Genomic DNA, 20,377 nt, shown 5'->3' with positions numbered 1-20,377 from the left:
TGTGTGTGTGTGTGTGTGTGTGTGTGTGTGTGTGTGTGTGTGTGTGTGTGTGTGTGTGTGTGTGTGTGTGTGTGTGTGTGTGTGTGTGTGTGTGTGTGTGTGAGAGAGAGAGAGAGATTGCGCACATGCACTTATGGCGGTTCTTGCCTCTGTGCAATTACTTGGTTCTTGGCTGAGCTCAGACACATGATAAGTGTATATTTAATAATAATAATAATAATAATAATAATAATAATAATAATAATACATCATCTGTTTTTATAGTTTCTGTCATGGCACTCAGACGCCTTAATTTGACGCATTTGAATTTAAAAGATCCCATCCCTGTTTCCACACACAAAGAGGTAATTTTTATGCTTTGTGTGGCAATTCTCAAACTGTGGGCCAGAGCCCACTGGCGGGCCTTGGAGGTATTCCAAGTGGGTTTTGAAATAATTTTCTGAAAAATCTAAATTTATTTTTGTGTGTGAGTGTTACTGTTGACTATTTATTTAAGTTGTATTGTGTATTGGGTTAGAGGTGGGCCCCGAACATTAGTGAACATTTCAAGTGGGCAGCCGTGGCCTTGTGGTTAGAGAGTTGGTCTTTCAATCTAGGGGTTGCCGGTTTGAATCCCCCCTGACCTCTCCCTACACCTCCATCCCCATGGCTGAAGTGCCCTTGAGCAAGGCACCTAACCCCACATTGCTCCAGGGACTGTAACCATTACCCTGAAAAATAATAGTTGTAAGTCGCTTTGATCAAAATGAAAGTGTCAGCTTAGTGAAATGTAATGTAAAGTGGGCCCCAAGTTGAAATAGGTTGGGAATGGGAACCCCTGCTGTATGACAATACTTCCTAGTTTGCATTTGATCACCAACAAGGTTGTTTTGCTAGGCTGGGCCTGGGGCTGTGTTGGGCTGGGCTGTAGGGGTGTAAAACACAGCCTCCATGACAATACGATTCAATATCGATACCTCATTTGATGCGATGCGATTTGATTGTTTTCGATACTTAAGAATGCCCCACGATATGATTCAATATGATTCAATTGAACTTTTTTCCAATTACTTTTCCACTTCTATTATGTTATGGAGCTAAGGCATTTGGCAGGGGCCAGCGATTTGATTATTTTCGATACTTAAGAATGCCTCACCATGCGATGCAATTCGATTCAATCGTTAGATTATCCCGCCAATTCAATTCAATCGCGATATATCGATACATTTTGATTATTATTTACACCTCTACTGGGATAGGACACAGTGGTGTTCTGCAAAGATATTCTGGAAAGAGACAGAGACAGAGGTGTCATATTTTGTGCCTGGGAACATGGCGTAATTGTCTGTTCTCCCTGGGGCAAGTGAGGTAGGGGCAGGGGCGTTGCTATATGGGGGGCAAGCAGGGCGTTTGCCCCAGGGCCCAGGGCCCTCCTGTATTGGTGGTGGGGTCCCTATTGTAACCTTGGGGGGTTGTATGGGGGCCCCCATGAGTGTCTTGCCCTGGGGTCCTGTGTGCAATCGTTCCGTCGTTGGGTAGGGGTTGTTGTTGTCAGAACAGCGTGAAACCGTATCATCTCCTTGGATGATTTTCACTTGTTTTTTCCCTTTGTTGATGTCACGGAGACAAAAGAAAAAGTATTGGCATGACAAGCAGATATGCATAAGATTGCCTCAGGCATAGTTCCGATTCTTCACATTTTTTAAATTCTGGAGTTGTCTAACCAAGTTGTCGACTAATTACTTTGTAATGTCAAATTTGCATGGATTACAACAAATTACACTGCAAGATTGAACACATGCAGACACACACACACACACACACACACACACACACACACACACACACACACACACACACACACACACACACACACACACACACACACACACACACACACACGTATCCATGAACACACACACACACACACACACACACACACACACACACACACACACACACACGCGCACGCACGAACGCACACACACACGTACACACTATGTCGTAACTTAGTTGTAGTCACCAAAATTGTAATGGCTATGTCATAATATGTTATTTAAGGCTCTCTGTAATGTCATAGCAATGTTGCTATGATATAGTATTTTCAGCATAGTGAATAGACTCGCCGGTGACCCCATCTGCAGTAAGAGGCTACGTAATACATTTCTACCTGGTCATTGCTATCGAGGTGACAGCAAATTTAAACAGGGGTCATATATGGGGTGGGCGATATGACGATATTATATCGTGAATCGCGATATTGAGTAAAATATCGTCTCGAATCTGCCAAAGTGGAGAAATCGTATAGATCGTCTTGCAGTGAGGATGTTTATTATCAGTATCAGAGTGACGTTTTCTCACTTGTGTTGTTGTCTTCACTTTATTCTTTACATTATTGTATTCCAATTGTACACTTTATGAGAGTATCATCAGTGTGTTAACATTTTATTGACTGCAAATTTCAAATTGCAAGTATATGAAAGTTATTTTTAGTTGTTTTTATTTTTTTGGATGGAAGATCGTGATAGAATATCGAAATCGTGATTTCATGTTAAAAAATCGTGATATAACATTTTTGCCATATCGCCCACCCCTAGGTCATACTGTATATGGGGGTCAGGGGTCACCATTTCTGAACATATAGTGATCTCCAGATAGCAGTTTGTACAACACAAAGTTATAATTAATTGTACACTATTTAATACACAAAAAAGAGAAAAGGGAATGCTTCACTGGGTCCTGTATCCAGTTAGTAAAAAAGGGTGCTCATCAAAAAGAACTTGGGCGTCCAAACTTCCATGAAAAGGTAAAAAAAACACTATTTGAGGCACTCCTTACTAAAGTTTAAAAAGCCTTTATTAAATACTGACTACCTGCCTACGCGTTTCAACCCATTGTCTTCATCAGGGCATGCTAGGCACACTATTTAATACTTTTGGAAAATCATATTGCCCGTTAAGTCAGGAAACAGTATGGTGGAAGAAAGTGCATTTCACTGACAACAGCACGCAGCAGGTTGATCATCCAGAATGAATACCGTATGTCAGGTCTGAATGTGAATGCGAAAGTTTATTTTAAAATAAATTACAATACAGTGACTCATATAGTATTAACATAAAATAACATAACATAAGATGATATACCTCCTTGTTAAGTTTTGAGATTCGGTTAATTTTTCAAAAGAAGATAAAATACAATGGAAATAAACCGCCAATCTTTACACACACACACACACACACACACACACACACACACACACACACACACACACACACACACACACACACACACACACACACACACACACACACACACACACACACACACAGACACACACACACACAGACAGACAATTTCTCTCCAACTCAGCTGCTTTTAACCCCAGAAGAAAAATTAACTTCAGTACAGTCGGTGGCATTTCGTATTTCAGCACTCAGTTGGTGCAGAATAACAGTTCCATGTACTTCACACAGACTCCTTCGCACAGACTCCTTTAGACAGAGACATCAAAGAGACATGGGAGCATGTGTTCCTGCATGTTGTCACACGCCCTGTTTGATGTTGGCTCCCCATTTGTGTGTGTGTGTCTGTGGTTGTGTGTGTGTGTGTGTGTGTATGTGTTGTAGTCTCTTGTCTTTTTGCCAAAATGCTTGGCGTCTACTGCATGTCCTTCCTCTGTGTTTGTGTGTGTGTGTGTGTGTGTTTGTGCGTGTGTGCGTGTGTGTGTGTGTGTGTTTGTGTGTGTGTGTTTGTGTTTGTGTGTGTGTGTGTGTGTGTGTTTGTGCGTGTGTGCGTGTGTGTGTGTGTGTGTTTGTGTGTGTGTGTGTGGTATATCAGGCAAACATTTCCTGCACACTTGGAAATTCCAAATGAATTCACAAATTGAAAAAAAACACTAATTCTCCCCCAGTGTGCTGAATCTGTCCACTTTCTGTTTGGATGTTTGATTGGCAGTCTTCTCATTTTGCAACAAATCACTACCTGTCCTTCCTTCCATCCCCTGAAGTGACTGCACTCGATTGTTGTAGTCTTGTCTTGTGCAAAATGCTTTGACTCTATTGTATCCCCCTCCTTTCTATCTCTGTGTGTGGTTGTGTGTGTATGCACACTAGCTTTGCAGGCAAACATTTCCTGAATTCCAAACAAATGCAGAGCGTTGAAAAATAAAGAGAGACATTGTGTCATTAAAGACCTTCCTCTTTCGAGAGAATCTATTAGACTAATGCTTGAGCTGGCCTTGCCCCAGGGCAGACTCCTGATATGATGTTTAGTTTAGTTTAGTTTGTGTGTGTGTTTGTGTGTGTCTGTACTCGTTATTTACTCTTCATATATATAAAAAAAACCTAACCCCTCTTTGCAACTGCACTTGTTGTTCTGTATCTCTCCTGTGCACTTTGTATTTGCTTGTGATGTTGGCTTGATTATGTCCTCTTTTGAAAGTCGCTTTGGTTATAAAGCGTCTGCCAAATGCAATGTAATGTAATGTAATGTAATGTAATGTAATTTCCCCCAAATGCTCTGCATCTGCGCACATCCCGTGTGGATGCTTCAGTATTTCAAGCAAATATCTCATCTTAGGTGGCAGACCTTGAGGTCACTTGTCACTGATAGAAAATACGGTATCCTTCACAAGCCCTGTGCTTGCTCTCCCCCCCCACCCCCTCTCTTTCTCTTGCTCTCTCTCTGTCTCTCTCTGTCTTTCTCTCGCTGTGTATTTAAGTGCATCTACGTATGCCTGAGTGGTCAGCCGTGGCCTAGTGGTTAGAGAGTTGGTCTTTTAATCTAGGGGTTGCAAGTTAAAATCCCGCCTGACCTCTCCCTACATCTCCATCCATGGCCATAGTGCCCTTGAGCAAGGCGACTAACTCCACATTACTCAAGGGATAGTAACCAACACCCTGAAAAATAATAACTGTAAGTCGCTTTGAATGAATGAAAGCGTCAGCTAAGTGCAATGTAATGTAATGTAATGTAATGTAATGCCGCCAATTGGCTGAATGCACCTTTGAAAAATAGTGGTCACTGAAAGGCACGTCTCCACTTCAAAAGCTCTTTGCGTGTCCCGTCTCTGTATGTTCATGTACACTAGCATATCAAGCAAATACTATTTCTTCTTCAGTGGCAGACTTTGGTTCCGACTGCACATTTGGAAAAAAAACACCCCCACTGAAAGCCACTGCTGTGTCTTGCACGAGCCCTACACATCTTGGGATTAAGGCCCAATCTCAATTCACCCCTTGGCCCTACCCCTTACCCCTCCCCTCAGTTTTGTGTAGGGGTAGGGGTATCCCAATAGTCGTTAAGGCAGAGGGGTAGGGGTAAGGGGGAGGACTTTGTAGCCCTCAAAAAGGAGGGGTTCGGACAGGGAGACTCTGTTTGGAGGGGTAAGGTGTAGGGGTAAGGGGTAGGCGTAGGGGTAGAAAAATACAAATGGGATTGGCCCTAATTTATTGGCCATCAGGTGCTGCCAAATCCAATTTTCTGTCCCAGCTAAATCAGCTGGAATTACATGCCCTGTTAGCCCGTAGGTACAAGGGTATTTTTTAATCAGAGGCTTACCCTTCATTTGTGTCGTTCATTTACACCCAAACAGAGATTTCTCATCTGAAAAGGATTCCTTCTAAAACTCTGGAAAAAGAGGAGATTTGGGAACACCTCTGATTTCACATTTGCATGTTAACTGAGAAAAAGAGAGACTTGGATGGCTTTTTCTCCTTCTCCCTTCATTGTACAAGATTGCTCTTGGCAGCATATTTATACAGATTCACCCCTGGCATCACGGTGAAGTTGGGTTCAACTTTCATGTCCGATATTCGAGAGAAATTTGCAAATTTACAAAATCATGGTTTTAAACCCCAGACATTACCACATGCTTTGACTACATGTGACTAACAAGGCACAGCCCAAATTATTGTGATTGAATGCCACTTTCTAATGTAGGCCTACCTTACATTTTTCTTTAAAACCCTATGAGGTTATTTTTCCAATAGCTTTCACATCAAGTGACATTGGGACCCCAAAGCTAGCAGCATGCATTGACTGTATGCATACATTAGATTAAGACACACCCCAACAAATTGGAATTGGATGCCCCTTAATGTAGGCCTACATTTACATGACATAATATACCATTGTTTCTTATGGGGAATATAGACTCTTTATCCATGTCATTAATGAAGATCTCCACCCTCAGTGCAGTGCAAATCACTCTGCAAAATTGGAAACAGAGACTGGGGTGGAAATGTTTAAAAGGGATGATGTGAAATTTGGAGAGGTAGACAAGAGGTTGTGTGTAAATGTTAGAGGGGCTGGAACCTGGAAGTATGGATAAAACACAGCGACAGACAAATTTGGCTGAGGGAAAGGAGGGCTGAATTTGGTTGCCAGCCATCTGTCAGTGCTGCTGGTAAAAGATCAGAGGTAGTGGAGAAGAGGAGAATGGCCCAAAAGAGGCGCATGTAAAAATTGCAAAAATGAATAATTTAGTATATAAATATTGTATGTGCTTTAGCATTTGCGCTGTGTTTGTCAGGTAGAGGAGGATGTTGAGAATATGTGTTTTTAGTATATGTATGTTTTTGTTTGTGTATCTGTGTGTTTGTGTGGGTGGGGGTGTGCGTGCTTGAATGTGTGTGTTTGAATTTGTGAGTATGAATGCGGTCTTACTATGTATGCATTCTCTTTGTATACTGTACATTGTAAAATACTTGTGAATGCATTATGGTCATATGTGCTTTATGTGTGTTTAACTGTATATCACACCTGTGCACCTGTCTCTCGGCAGCCGGGGTGAAAAACATCTAAGACCAGCTCAAGATTTGATAGGCCTATGTGTGAAAACAAAGAAATGTTTGTTGTGTGACAAAAGCCTTATGGTCCTAATGTGTGCCCGTTTAGAGATATTGATATGCCAAATTTGCAGTAACTACAATATCCAACCTAAAACCGACGCTTTGGAGACATTTTTCTCAATTCCAATGTTGCCGTACTCTGTAGTTACAGCACTTTGCCTTCGTAAGACAGTATAGTATCCGTGTGAGTATTTACTATTAGCTGTATGCATGTGTTCCATGTGGCAGCCGGGGTGAAGAACATCTCCAACCAGCTGTCGATAGACACGGACATCTCCCTGGAGCACCCGGACCTGCGCAGCATGGCCCAGACGCAGGGCTGGTGGGACGGCCAGGAGCCCTTCAGCTTCAACACCGTCTTCAACCCCGACAACCCGCCCGCCCGCATGGAGCTGGCCAAGCAGCGCTACCGCGGCGGCACCGAACTGCTCCGCCAGCACGACGGTGAGTAGCCTAGGACTGCAGGACTGCAGGACTGCTCCTCTACTTATAAGAAACAAGAAACATAGAGACCAGGCAAGAAGCACCGATATAGTGAAGTATAGTCAGAGAGAGTAGAGAGAGAAAGGTTCCATTGGCCCATTGTTTCCTGGTTCTATTATGGCCCCCCTTAGGCAGACCTAGGCAGACCTAAGGACTGTTCTATTCATTGTAGGAGCATTATGACACGGCCCTTTAGGCAGACCGGAACCTGGTCGCGTTAGGTGCCCATAGAAACCTATTATGTTGGCATATCTCTATATACTTAAAGAATCTCTGGTATAGTGTTGTACAACCCGCCGACCCGCATGGAGCACACCAAGCAGCGCTACCGCGGTGGCACTGAATTGCTGCGTCAGCACGACGGTGAGTAGCCTAGGCCTGCTCCATACTCTACTGAAAGAAACGGAACGTAAGATAAGGAACAATAGATCAAGCAAGAAGCACCGATATAGTGAAGTACAGTATTGAATTGTACAACCTGCCTGCCTGCATGGAGCTGGCCAAGCAACGCTACCATAGAGCTTGAAAGTGACGTCACTTCCCCCGATTTCATGGGACCTCAACAGCGTTTTTAGCCGAAAATCGTAGCATGTAATCCAATGGTGTTATTAAAATGATATTTCGATCCACTTTGAGTTGTGCCACGAGCTCCACATATGTTGTTTCTGATGTTTTTCGTACGAACCCCCAAACTTTTTAGAAGGGTGTGTTTCTTCACATTTTTCATGCAGACGGCCTTGCGACAAAATATTGATACTTCTGCATGAATAATCTATATCTAACCTCTTGTACAGCATATATGTAGCTCAGCGCATATAATGGCTGAAATCAGAAGATATTTACTCGCTACCATGTTGTTAGATGATCAGCTTAGGTCCCGTGAAATGCGCAACTAAGGGGCCGGACTTTCAAGCTCTATGGGGGTACCAAACTGCTGCCCCAGCAAGACAGTGAGCAGCCCTGTGATGACATCATGGGTTGCTCCCTTGCCCTCTTTTTAAGTATTTTTTGGGGGCTTTTTGTCCTTTATTATTATGGTGCAGAGGTGTCTCTGTTGTCTCCGCCATATACCAGATTTATATTTGTATCCGTTTACCTAATAGTGCAGCTACTGCACCATTTTGTTTGGTCGAGCACCTGTGTCACTGACGTGCGCCCATTCTCTACTTTTTTAGCCTAGGCCTGTCCCACAGTACCTGGCATTATGATGTGAGACAAGAAGCATACACTAGATAAGTAACAATAAACACATAAACATAGACATAAATCAAACAAGAAGCACCGATATAGTTAAGTGTAGTATTGTACAACCTGCCCGCCTGCATGGCGCTCGCCAAGCAGTGCTACCGCGGCAGCACCGAACTGCTGCTCGAGCTCAACAGTGAGTAGCCTAGGCCTTCCCCACACTACCTGGCAATATGATAAGAGAAGCAAGAAACATAGATAAGGAACAAAATATCAAACAAGAAGCACCTATACGTATATCGAAATATAGCATTGCACGACCTGCCTGCCCGCATGGAGCTGGCCAAGCAGCGCTAGACAAGAAACATAGATAAGGAACAATGCACATGTAAACATAGCCTTAGATCAAGCAAGAAGCACAGATATAGTAAAGAACCCGAACTGCTGCCCCAGCACGACAGTGAGTAGCCTAGGCCTACTCTACACACTACCTGACAATATGATGAAAGAAATGACGGAACTGTAATGCTGTCTGTCTAGGCAAACCCTCAAGCTGGTTGATTTCTTTGTTTACTCAGTATGGCAAAAGATAAGATTATCTTAGGCAATGAGAGAATGTGATTGCACAGAGAAGCATTTTCCGGTACAATAAGGCCAAAGACAAGAAACGTAGATAAGAAACAATACACATGTAAACAGATATAGTACTTTGTGCAAGACAAATGTAAACACAGATGCAAGAAAAGTGTAAGCATAGTAACTGACACCCATTTGAACACCTATATTGTACACAACGCTATTCTTGACAGACATTTCACCAACAGCAATTGCGCACAGCCCCATTCAGAGAGACATGCTGTAGGAGCCACCAGTTTTATACTGTACCAAAATTTCAGAACTACACATTAACACCCTGCAAGTCTACTGGATGTTCTGCGCATGAAAGGGGGAAAATAGGTAGCTCCTCCTGTTGGTAAAGGTAAGGAAGAGTGCACATTAGGGCTTGATATTAGCACCTGCCAGACGGCCAAAAATTGGTTCAAGTAGTTTTATTGTCAATTTCTTTACATACACTGGTAATACAAAGAATTTGAAATTACATTTCTTGCTTTCCCATACAGACATAGACTAATCTAGGTAAGGACATAGACAGTATAGACATAGACAGTACTTATACATGGACTTAAGACAGTATGGACATAGACAGTGCTCATACAGACATTTAAAAAAATAGCCTCGGTAAAAGCCTTGGTAAAACCTGGCTGAGGCTAGTAACAATTTGGTATGACATACCAGAGTATCCTAAATTCTGTTGCTTGCCCTTTCTGTATCAATTGTTTGTATACAAGAAAAAGCCCAGTTACTCTGTTTCTACTTGTTTGACTTATTTCCATGGAGAGATCTATGCATGTATCTTCTTGCTTTAGCACCTCATCCTCTGGGATCAGGCTGGGTTAGATGTACAGTACCGTCATAAAGAGGAAAAAAAACAGTATCAAATTTGTGGCTAGTAGAATAGCTGGATGACTAATGATTCAGCAAAAACCACAAGCCAAAGTGGCCTGTGAGTTAAAAAAAAATGTTTATGTCAAACCCTGGTGCACATGTGCAAAGTAGTGTTGCACCGATACCTATACCAGTATCGGACGGGGCACTAAAATGTTGGTATCGGTTTCCGCGAGTAGCAACAAATACGTCACATTTACCAATGCTTGTACGACACTTGAACGCAGCCTTGAACTTAGGTGTTTTATATCAGAGGCATTTAAAAAGTATAAAAAGTTATACTGGATTCACTTTGTATTTTTCCTGTTTCACAAAGGTAGGCAGCCTGACAAAGCCATGATAGCAATCATTTTACATCCAACTAGTATGCAGCTCTTCATATATACAGTATATATAAATTTGAAAAAGAGTGGTATCTGTATCATCCGACACTGCACAGTGAGGTACTATCGAATATCAGTATCGGGGCCAAAAAATGGTATTGTGCAACACTAGTGCAAAGCAGAGTGGGCAGAGTGAAACGTCTTGGGCATTGGCTGTGAAGACTGGGGATGGGGGCTGGGGGACGGGGGGCGGGGGGCTGGGGACCGGGGGAAATGGAAAGGTCAGAAGGGTGAAAACCAGAAGGCTAAACGTCATGTTTGAAATGTTTGAGCTGATGAGTTATGGGTGGAGGGAAGTCACCACCATAGAAACAACCTCTTGACCCTGTGGTTAGGTCAGTAGGTCAAAACCGAAAAGGTCAAATGCAATGCAGTTGTATGTCCATGAGGAATGGGTATGGAAATGACATTGTTAAAAAAACACAAGCATTACATGGATTCATTATCATGGAAGGAATAGTTTACATCCATGGCATGTATCCATGTTTGTAGCTAATAAAACAGAATGGAAATGAGTTTTGAATATCGTTATTAGTTATTAGAACAGTGGCATTAACGGCAATGTTTCCCATTTTTGTTGTTAGTGCTTCTTCAAACAGTTGCAGTCTGCTTTTTACTCCTCACAAACCACAGGGGTGTTTTGTTTTGTAGTAATATTGCGTGTAGTGAAAGCCCCTGAAGTGAAGTGAAAGCCCAATTGGGAAACTTCAACTCCCATTGTAATTGTGACACAGCACACAAGTGTTAACTGCACACAACAAAATTGCATTTATGCCTCACCCGTGCAAGGGAGCAGCCCCCAATGACGCCGGAAGTGAAGCAGTGTGGCGGGACGGTACCATGCTCAGGGTATCTCAGTCATGGAGGAGGATGGGGGAGAGCACTGGTTAATTACTCCCCCCACAAACCTGGCGGGTCGGGAGTTGAACCAGAAACCTTTGGGATACAAGTCTGACGCCCTAACCTAGTGTTTCTCTACGGGGGCAGCACAGCCCCCTAGGGGGTGCTGGGGATCCCTAGGGGGACGTTCAGAAGGATACAGTTGAGAAGGGGGCAGTGCTTTGTTGTCATTTGGGGCATTAGTCCATTTGAATGTTTTAATAGTAAGGGGGCGCTTGCAGGCTTATGATGAGGTCAAGGGGGTGTGTGGGGAGACTTAGGATGAGGTGCAGGGGGCGTTGGGAGGCTTCGGATGAGTGTCAGGGGGCGTTTGTTCCAAAAAAGGTTGAGCAACACTGCCCTGCCCAAAACGCTTGACTGCCCATGTTGGATAGAACATGAACATGTGTCTTGTATGAAGAGGGTTGTGAATAGTGGGAATATTTAAATCACCTTTGGATTAAAGAATTGAAATAAAATTAATTTAAATGTGGTATTTCATCTCAATTTTTTATTAAAAATATTTAGATTTAGTAGGTTTTTATTCGAGAAACATTGAGATTTCGGGAGGAAAACGCTGCTCATCAATTAATCATAAGTCGATCGATAAGGCTATCAACTAATGATTAATCGATAATTTGCATCCCTAGTCTTGATGCCATGTCTCTTCTCGTGTTCCTCCTCCTCCTCTCCCTCCTACTTCTTCCATACATTTGACTTTTATGGATTCATCAGGAAGTCCTGATTTTCCAACCAAACCACCACAGACAACTCTGTAAGACACAATGTACGTACTCTGTGGATTGTGTGCTTTCCTGCTTTTTTGGCGTTTGCCCATCACAGCCCCTTTCTACTTCTTCTTCTTCTTCTTCTTCTTCTGTATGTTCCTTTGTTTATTGCTCTTCTTCCTCATCTTCATCACCATCTTCTTCATCTGCTTCTTGGTCTTCTTCTACCCCTCGTCTTCGTTGTCCTACTCCTCCTTCACCTCCTCCTTCTCCTCCTCCTCCTCGTTCTTCTTCTTCAAACACCCCTATACACTCTCACTCTCATCCCTAACGTCATCTAAATCATCTTTCTCCTCTTCCTCCTTCTTTTCCTGGGTCTTACTCTTCTTCTTCTTCTTCTTCCTCCACCACCTCCCCTCCTTCTTCTATATCTTCTTCCTGGACATACTGTCCTATTCCTCTTCGTCCTCCTCCACATCCTCGTCCTCATCTTCCTCCTCCTTCTGTTCGTCAATTTTTTCCTCCTCCTCCTCCTCCTTCCCATCTTCTTTCTCCTTCTCCTCCTCATCGTCGTCCTCCTTCTCTTCCTCCTCCTCCTCTTCCTCCTATTCTTCCTCCCTCTCCTCCTCATCTTCCTCCTCCCTCTTTTCTTTCTCCTCCTCCTCCTCCTTCTCCTCCTGCTCCTCCTCCTCCTCCCTCTCTCTCTCCACAGGCTCGGTGACAGCGGAGGTGATGATGGGCATCCTGAGGGATAAGACCAGTGGTATCTGCATGGACTCTGGAGGCTTCTGCACCACGGGCAGCATGGTGTCCATTCTGCCCCGCGACGCCGCCCTCCCCTGCGTACACTTCTTCACTGCCACCCCGGACCCCTCACGGTAAGTGTGTGTGTGTGTGTGTGTGCGCGTGTGCGTGTGTGTATACGTGTGTGAGTGTGCATGTATCTCACTGCCACTCCACTGTACTGTTGGTGTTGACTAGCCTGATTGTCATCGACTTTCAAATCTCTTCGAGACTCGGTCTGACCAAGAGCATTACAATTAATGTTTCCCAAATGGCTTGGTTGACCGGACTCTCTTAGGTTTACTACTGGTTGTCTGGTTTCTGACAAAGTGGGTGGAGTTCCCGATTTTTGTGGCGATCAGACATTACATTACACTTAGCTAACGCTTTTATCCAAAGCAACTTACAAGTATTACAGGGTATTGGATACAGTCCCTGGAGCAATGTGTGGTTAGGTGCCTTGAGCAAGGGTACGTCAGCCATAGATGGCGGTACAGTATAGGGAGAGGTAGGGATGGGATTCAAACCTGCAACCCTCTGATCTTAAGACCACCTCCCTAACCACTAAGCCACGGCTGCCCCCATAATAATCACTGCCCTTTAAAAATGTAAACTGTTTCCTCCTTTGGAAATGAAGATTTCTTCATTTTTTTGTCGAATTAAGAGAATGTCTCACTTTATTTTGAATTGAACAACTAGAGTGGCATGGACAGGGATTGCGTGGAGCTGTAATGCACTTCCAGAGGCAAGAGGAAAAACATAAAAAATCATACAAAGTACTTTACGTCAATTCTGTTAATGAGGTTTTGAAATGTGAAAACTCCAATCAGCATAAGAGTCGGTGATGAGGACAACGGAACGACAGCTTGTGCCACTATTGTATGGCTTTGTAGTCATTGCAGCATATCAACCACCAAACGTCTGAGCCATCTGACCCATAAACCTCTCGTTCATTTTACACAATTGACATTATAGAATAGTGTTTCTCAACAGGGGCTCTACAGCCCCCCAGGGGCGTAACGGGGAGCCCTAGGGGGGCGTTGTGAAGGAAATATCAGAGGGGCCGGTGCTTAGTTGCCATTGGGGGGCATTAGTCAATTTCATTTTTTAATACTAAGGGGGGGGGACATTGACAGGCTAATGATGAGGCCAAGGGGGCATTGGGAAGTTTCTTTTTTTTTTTTTAGTCAATGTTTATTTATTGAGCTTTTTTTCCTCCAAATACCAAACAATCAACATGAAGGATTGAATACAAAATAGACAACAAAGAGCAGACAAATAAAACAAAACAAACAAACAAACAAAAAACAACAACAACAAAAAAGGGGCCCATAAAAAATAGTCACCATATTCTTCCTGAAAAGAAAAATTACTCAGAGTCCATGTTAATTGTCCAATGTTCTGCACAGGATCTCAAAAGAAATTAAGACATTTTTTAAGAGCTGGGGGCTGCCATATTGTAGAAGACATATTTGTTGGTATAAGACAAGCACAGGGTTATTTTAGCATTGGGAAGTTTCTGATGAGGCCCAGTGGGTGTTCGAAAAAGGTTGAGAACCACTGTTATAGAATATTCACCTCTGGAGCGTGTACACGTAAATGCGACCAAGAAGACACATGAGAGGATGATGGGAGTCACTGTAACTCTGTTTGCTCTGTCTGCTCTGAACCGGTCAGGTTTAGGCAATTTGCTAGTTTACAACCTCTGCTGGCCGTTCCGTGCGTATTACAACTTTACTACCTACCCACCCAGCCCCTCTCCCCATGTCCTCTCTCGGGCCCTCGAGGGTTTAAAAAAAAGGGGATGGGGGGGGCTTAGCATAATGGCTGGTTATGGGTCCATATCTTTTTTTTTTATTGCTCCCCCAAAAGACACGACAATCTGATAGGCTGTTGGGGCTTCACAGGGGACATCACCTGTTTGCCTGGGCTGTAATTAGGAGCAGTTTGAGACTGACTGTGCTGCGTCGTCTGACTTCCCAGTGTTTCCTTTAGGATGTCTTTGAAGGTGTCTTTGTGTGTGTGTGTGTGTGTGTGTGTGTGTGTGTGTGTGTGTGTGTGTGTGTGTGTGTGTGTGTGTGTGTGTGTGTGTGTGTGTGTGTGTGTGTGTGTGTGTGTGTGTTGGGCAGGGCAAGTGCTCAGAGATCCTAAGCACAAGTTGCTCCTGATGGTAGGGTGGTACCCTGCGTGGCAGCCACGGCCACCGTACCGGTGTGTGAATGTGAGTGTGAATGGGTGAATGTGAGACATACAGCTCCAGGCCTTTTTCAATGGGGTTTCATTTCTGGTTATTTAGAATTAAACTGGTGAGTTAACGCCAAAACGTGGCATGGAAATCTTCGGGTATATTGAAGAGTGAAGTGTGGGGTACCAGGTCAACAAACAAGAACAGCTGACAGCAAAGCATCAAGGATATCTGGGCTTCCATAACTCCCATGCACTGTTTTTGCCATTGACTTCAATGTTAAACGCATCATGGCCATTATGAAGACAGAGAATGTCCTAACCAAGTATTGACCAATCCATGTTATGTAGAAAGTACCAAATTTCAACTGATTTAATGTGACCCGAATTTTGATGAAGAAAAATGTGATTTTATAACAATATTCTAATAATGCGAATTCCCCAATTCATGGGTTTTTTGAGCTGGAAGGCCAACGTATATAAAAAGAAAAAAAATAATGATTGGAATAGTTAAAAAAAACTGGGCCATGAATCTACAATCCATGACAGTTTAACATTATTGATGGAATTATGGAAATAAATCAACTTTTTCATGGTATTCTAATAAAAAGGCCTGGAGCTGTACAACGTAAAGCGCTTTGAGTGCTCAAAAGAGTGCAGAGGCGCAATATTTGAATGCAGTCCATTCACCATTTACCAGTATGTATGACTTTTGGGCCCACAGGGTGGATTGAGCAGCAGTCATAGCTTTAGGTGGCCGATATGACGGGAGGTTTGAGCAGTGTTTCCCACAGAATTTTTGTTAGACAAGGTGGTGGGGCGTTAAAAGTATATATTTTCTGGTTAAGCAACTTTAGAAATTACATTCACAACATGAAATCTTTATCTTCTCAGGGGACCTAGTCAAGGTGGTAGGTGTTTCTTGTCAAGGTGGCCGCCTTAGCAATAAAGTGCTGGGGGAAACCCTGGGTTTGAGGTCGTTCAGATGGTTTCTTAGCCCTGGGCCCTACGCAGAGATGTGGGGGATAAAGATGTCTGTCTGGGTTTCTCACACAACAGTGCCCCCAAGCTACGATGCTTTAGTTTTAACATTTTCACTCCTTAAAATGTTTGGGGTTTCCTCATAGACGCACGTCTGTCAAACATTATGATGATGTGGGTAGTTCGACGGGCCTATTCACTCTTTGCTGGAAAAAAAACAACAACTCGAACTGCATCATAGCAACACTGGGGTGAATTTCTGGAAAGCGTGGTTGCTAACTGTGTTAGCTACTTTGTTGGCTGCAATGCAATTTCCCATTGGCAACTACCGAAGTTGCTAACTGCTAACAACTACACTTTCTAGAAATGCACTCCTGGTATGTCATTACTGCACGTCGCAAGTAAAAGGTGCTCTGCAGAAAGTGGTCAACATTACAAGTGTTCCAACAGTGCTATATTGTCTTCAAAATAATGAATGTTCCTTTTGGATCCTTTGTTTTGGCCAACAGATTAACCCATTGTGTCCCGGAGCGACATATACGCTGAATTAAGGTTCTTGGGATTTGACCTGTTTTATTAAAAATTTGGGTATGTTAGAGCTGAATGAACACATTCTAGTGCAAAAGGAAGGTTCTAGTTGTTCAATGCAACTTATTTAATGTTTTTATGTGCTTCAGGGGCTGAGATATTTAGATTTTAATAAGGAGAGGGCACCTTTTCCCAAAAGGGCTTAGGCTAAAATGGGTTAAGGCTTGGTCATTACCATGTTCGTAACAGCAACCTTGCAATAGGGGCTCTGTAGAAAGAGGTTGATATAGTGTATAGAAGTGCTATATGTTCTTCAATATAACTAGCGTTCCTTTTGAAATCCGCCAACAGAGTGTGACCATTTGTTTATACGCATGTGTTCCCTTTCGACTCTTTGCCCACAGGTCTGTCTTTAAGCCTTTCATCTTCTCGGAGATGATGATCCCGGTCAACAGGGTCATGTCCCCCCAGTACGGATCCGCTGACCCCGTGAAGCAACAGCCTCGCTTCCAGAGCAAAGTGGACCGACAGCACGACCTCTACAAGGCCCACCAAGAAGCGATGAACCTGATCGAAAAGAACCCGGTGGGTAGACAAAGAAACAAACTAATAAGTATTTTTTCCCTCTTTTTTTGGTCCGTTTTGACCTTGTGACAGGACAGTGAAGGTGGTGACAGGAAGCGAGTGGGGAGAGAGAGACGGGGAAGGGCTGGCAAAGGACCCAGGCCGGGAATCGAACCCGGGTCAGCCGCATGGTAGACGAGACAATTATTATTTTCAACCCAATTCCATTCATGGGTGTTTAATATATCAAGACCTATAAGGGGGCTTTCTTATTGTTTTTGCAAGATACGGAAAAAAAACTCCATCATACTCCACTCCACCATAGATGACGTCGAGCCTTCTCACGATGTGGCGGAGGCCAAAGGAAAGCATGGAAGGAAAATGCTTGACTGGCACCCCCTCTGCTTTCTGTTTCCGGGAAACCGGTGCGATTCTCTCTAGGGGATAACCAGTATTTGCAATTAGCTACCTGACACATAATTGTGCTTTCTTTTCTAAAATGTTTTCTGTAAGAGAACGTCTAATGACCTGATGTCTTTTTTGAGCTCCCTCAAGGCCTTTGAGATATCTCTTCAATTACCAGTCCTCTGCTCTTCTAGGGTGCGTTTCTCAAAAGCATAGTTCTTAGCCAGTTAGCAACTTGGATAATTGGCAATGGGAAATTGCATTGCAAACAGCAAAGTAGATAACGTAATTAGCAACTTCGGTTTCGTGAAATGTGTTGTCTTCTGTTGCCAGGATGCCGGTGCCATCCTGCAGGAGACGCTGCGCTACCTGGAGAGCCAGTGTCTGATGGACATCGACGCCATGCTGAAAGGGGAGATCCCCGGCGAGGAGCTTGGGGACCTCTTCTTCGACTGCGTGGACACAGAGCTAAAGTTCTACCAGTGAGGGAGCAGACACTGACAGGTAATGCAAAATGGCCACCTCTCCTTGTGCTGCATCTGAGCGGGGTCCGCTCATTTTTCCGACGCCCCATTGGTCCGATGCGTCAATGTTCCGAACATTTCCCATTGATCCTACAGCACTTAGTCTCAGATAACTTTTTACCAATTAAATGAAACCCTTTGTCCCGACAGTCCAATGTTCCGACCAAAAGCTGCTTTAGATCACCGTCATCTCTGAAGCCTACGCAGTGGTCATGCTGCTGTCTGTGACAGGTTAGGTTTAGGGAAAGTTTTGGTCAAGGCACAAATTTAAAACTCAAAAACATTGCAATAGCCTACTGACAGGTTAGGGTTAGGAATGGTTTTGGGTAGGGCACAATTGTAAAACTTGGCAACATTGCATTAATGACAGGTTATGTTTAGGGGAGGTTTTGGTAAGGGCACAGCAAGACCGACTCAGACGGCATCTATGTGCTCGTCGCAGCGCATGCAGCTGAAGTCTAGTTCTACTTGGCACCGGGAAAAGCAGGACATACGACCTGGAATGATGACCAACCCCAAACAGCCATTGGTCGTAACATTGAGCTGTCGGAGCAAAGAGTTTCATTTCATTATTTCGAATTAGTGGGCTGTAGGATTAATGGGACATTATCAGAATATTGACGAATCGGACCAAAGGGGTGTCGGAAAAATGACATGCTACCATCTGAGCCCCCCCGAAATTGACCGAAGATGCACTTTAAGAAGATGATGTCCCGGTTGCCCTACCTGCCCTACCTGACATTTTTTTAAGTTTTATTTGGTGTGTGTCTGAGGGGGCTTTATTATGATAGAACAGTGGAGAGTGGGACATGACATGAGTGGGAAAGGAGTGGTGACTTACAGGGGTTAGACAAAGTAATGTAAACACCTGTCATTTTAGTGTGGAAAGTTTCATGGCTCAAGTGGACCAGCCTGTTGGCCAATCTCCATTCATTGCACATTGTACCAGTAAGGTGAAGTGTGAAGGTTCAATTAGCAGCGCAGAGCACAGTTTTGCTCAAAATGTACTGGTGCAATGTGCAATTAATGAAGATTGGTCGTTCCGGCTGTTCCACTTGAGCTATGAAGCTTTCCACACTTGTATCACAGGTGTTTCCATTATTTTGTCTTAACCCTGTATAAAACTATAAGGGTTGTGATATGACCCAGGCTAGACTTGAATCTTAGTGCCCCAATAAGGGCAGCCACATGCCATGTGTTAGTGTCCAAGTGATTATTATTATTACACTTTTTAAAAAGACTTTTTCTTTTCTTTTTCTTTCCCCCAGCTCCATGACGACACGGACGAGCAAAAAAAGCCTGCTGATGGATGAGCCCCTAAGCGGGTGGTCATTGTCGTCCGTGACTCCTGAACGAGCATTCCTGTCATTGGTCCCTTTACCCTGTATCACAACTAGCCCCATGACGCTGCCACGCCACGCATTCATTAAACGCTTGAACGTCTGTCTGTCTGTCTGTCTGTCTGTCCGTAGTCATTTTTCGATGGGAGCGCACAGCACACTGTCTGTCTGTCACTATGACAGGATGGCCATGCAATGAGGGTGGGGAGAGGGGGGGGGGGGGGCTTAGGGCACAGCACATTTTGCAGTGTTAACTTAACACCTTGGGAGTCAAATTCAATGCTGTTAGTGTTGGTCCTACTGTCTACGACTCAGTATTGAATTAACACTGCAAGATTGACTGTGAGGGGGGTGTGGGGTGGAGTTGAGGGAGGGGGGGGGGTATTCCAGTACACCAGTGCACTACATTAGTGAGATTGTGTCGTTGTCATGTTGTGTGCCAGCAGAGTGAAAGTAGAGCTGTGTGACGCCATTTTAAGCCATGTTTGCTTGTCGTTGCTGCAAGTGTGGAAGATGCAAAATTCCCTTTTTTGTGTGAGTTCTGTTGGTACGAGTAATAAAGTTTACGGTCTGGATACCAAAACAAATTGTGTTATTCTTGTGAATACTCTGTGTTGTTTGTGATTTCTTTTTTCAATTATGAGTGGTAAAGTTGCACTCATTGTAATCACACGTTCCTGTTATAATGACTAATGCAGTCAGGGGTGGATTAATGCACAGGTTAGATATGGCTGTAGCCTAGGGCCCCAACCTGCCAGAGGGCCCCCAGTTGGCTAAAGGAGGCAAAAATCGACATAAATGGAGAAATGTGACAAGATACTGCATTGATAACTTAGTCTACTGTGTCAGGTAGAGTTTGAAATCTCAATGCTCCTCTTGATTTGGAATTATGACACAGCCTATGCAATTTTGTTTAGAAATTTGCCCTCTGTGGGGACCTACAGCAAACTGTAGAATAGGAGCCAGCCCTATATGCCTAATTATGATTATTTTTAAAAAACATTTTTTTGCTTGACCTTCATTTAACCAGAAAGGTTCCATTGAGGTATGAAACCTTTTCTTCCAGGGAGTCCA

At 43.7% G+C, this 20,377-nt stretch overlaps 1 protein-coding gene across 4 annotated transcripts in view; it reads left to right on the top strand.

The window, feature by feature from the left end:
- Positions 1–19,895, top strand: part of scrn2 (secernin 2) — a 29,005-nt gene extending 9,110 nt beyond the window's left edge. For all 4 annotated transcript variants that reach the window (XM_063200432.1, XM_063200442.1, XM_063200451.1 and 1 more), the window contains exons 5-9: positions 7,059–7,274; positions 12,707–12,872; positions 16,875–17,055; positions 17,773–17,943; positions 19,232–19,895. In XM_063200432.1, coding sequence (XP_063056502.1) covers positions 7,059–7,274; positions 12,707–12,872; positions 16,875–17,055; positions 17,773–17,925 — 716 coding nt within the window. In that variant the 3' untranslated portion in view covers positions 17,926–17,943; positions 19,232–19,895. The remainder of the gene's footprint in view (positions 1–7,058; positions 7,275–12,706; positions 12,873–16,874; positions 17,056–17,772; positions 17,944–19,231) is intronic.
- The last annotated feature ends 482 nt before the right edge of the window (positions 19,896–20,377 follow it).

The sequence above is a fragment of the Engraulis encrasicolus genome, chromosome 1 (genome assembly GCF_034702125.1).
Source record: "Engraulis encrasicolus isolate BLACKSEA-1 chromosome 1, IST_EnEncr_1.0, whole genome shotgun sequence".
In the NCBI taxonomy this organism is placed as follows: Eukaryota; Metazoa; Chordata; class Actinopteri; order Clupeiformes; family Engraulidae; genus Engraulis; species Engraulis encrasicolus.
This window is presented reverse-complemented; position numbering and strand designations above follow the sequence as displayed.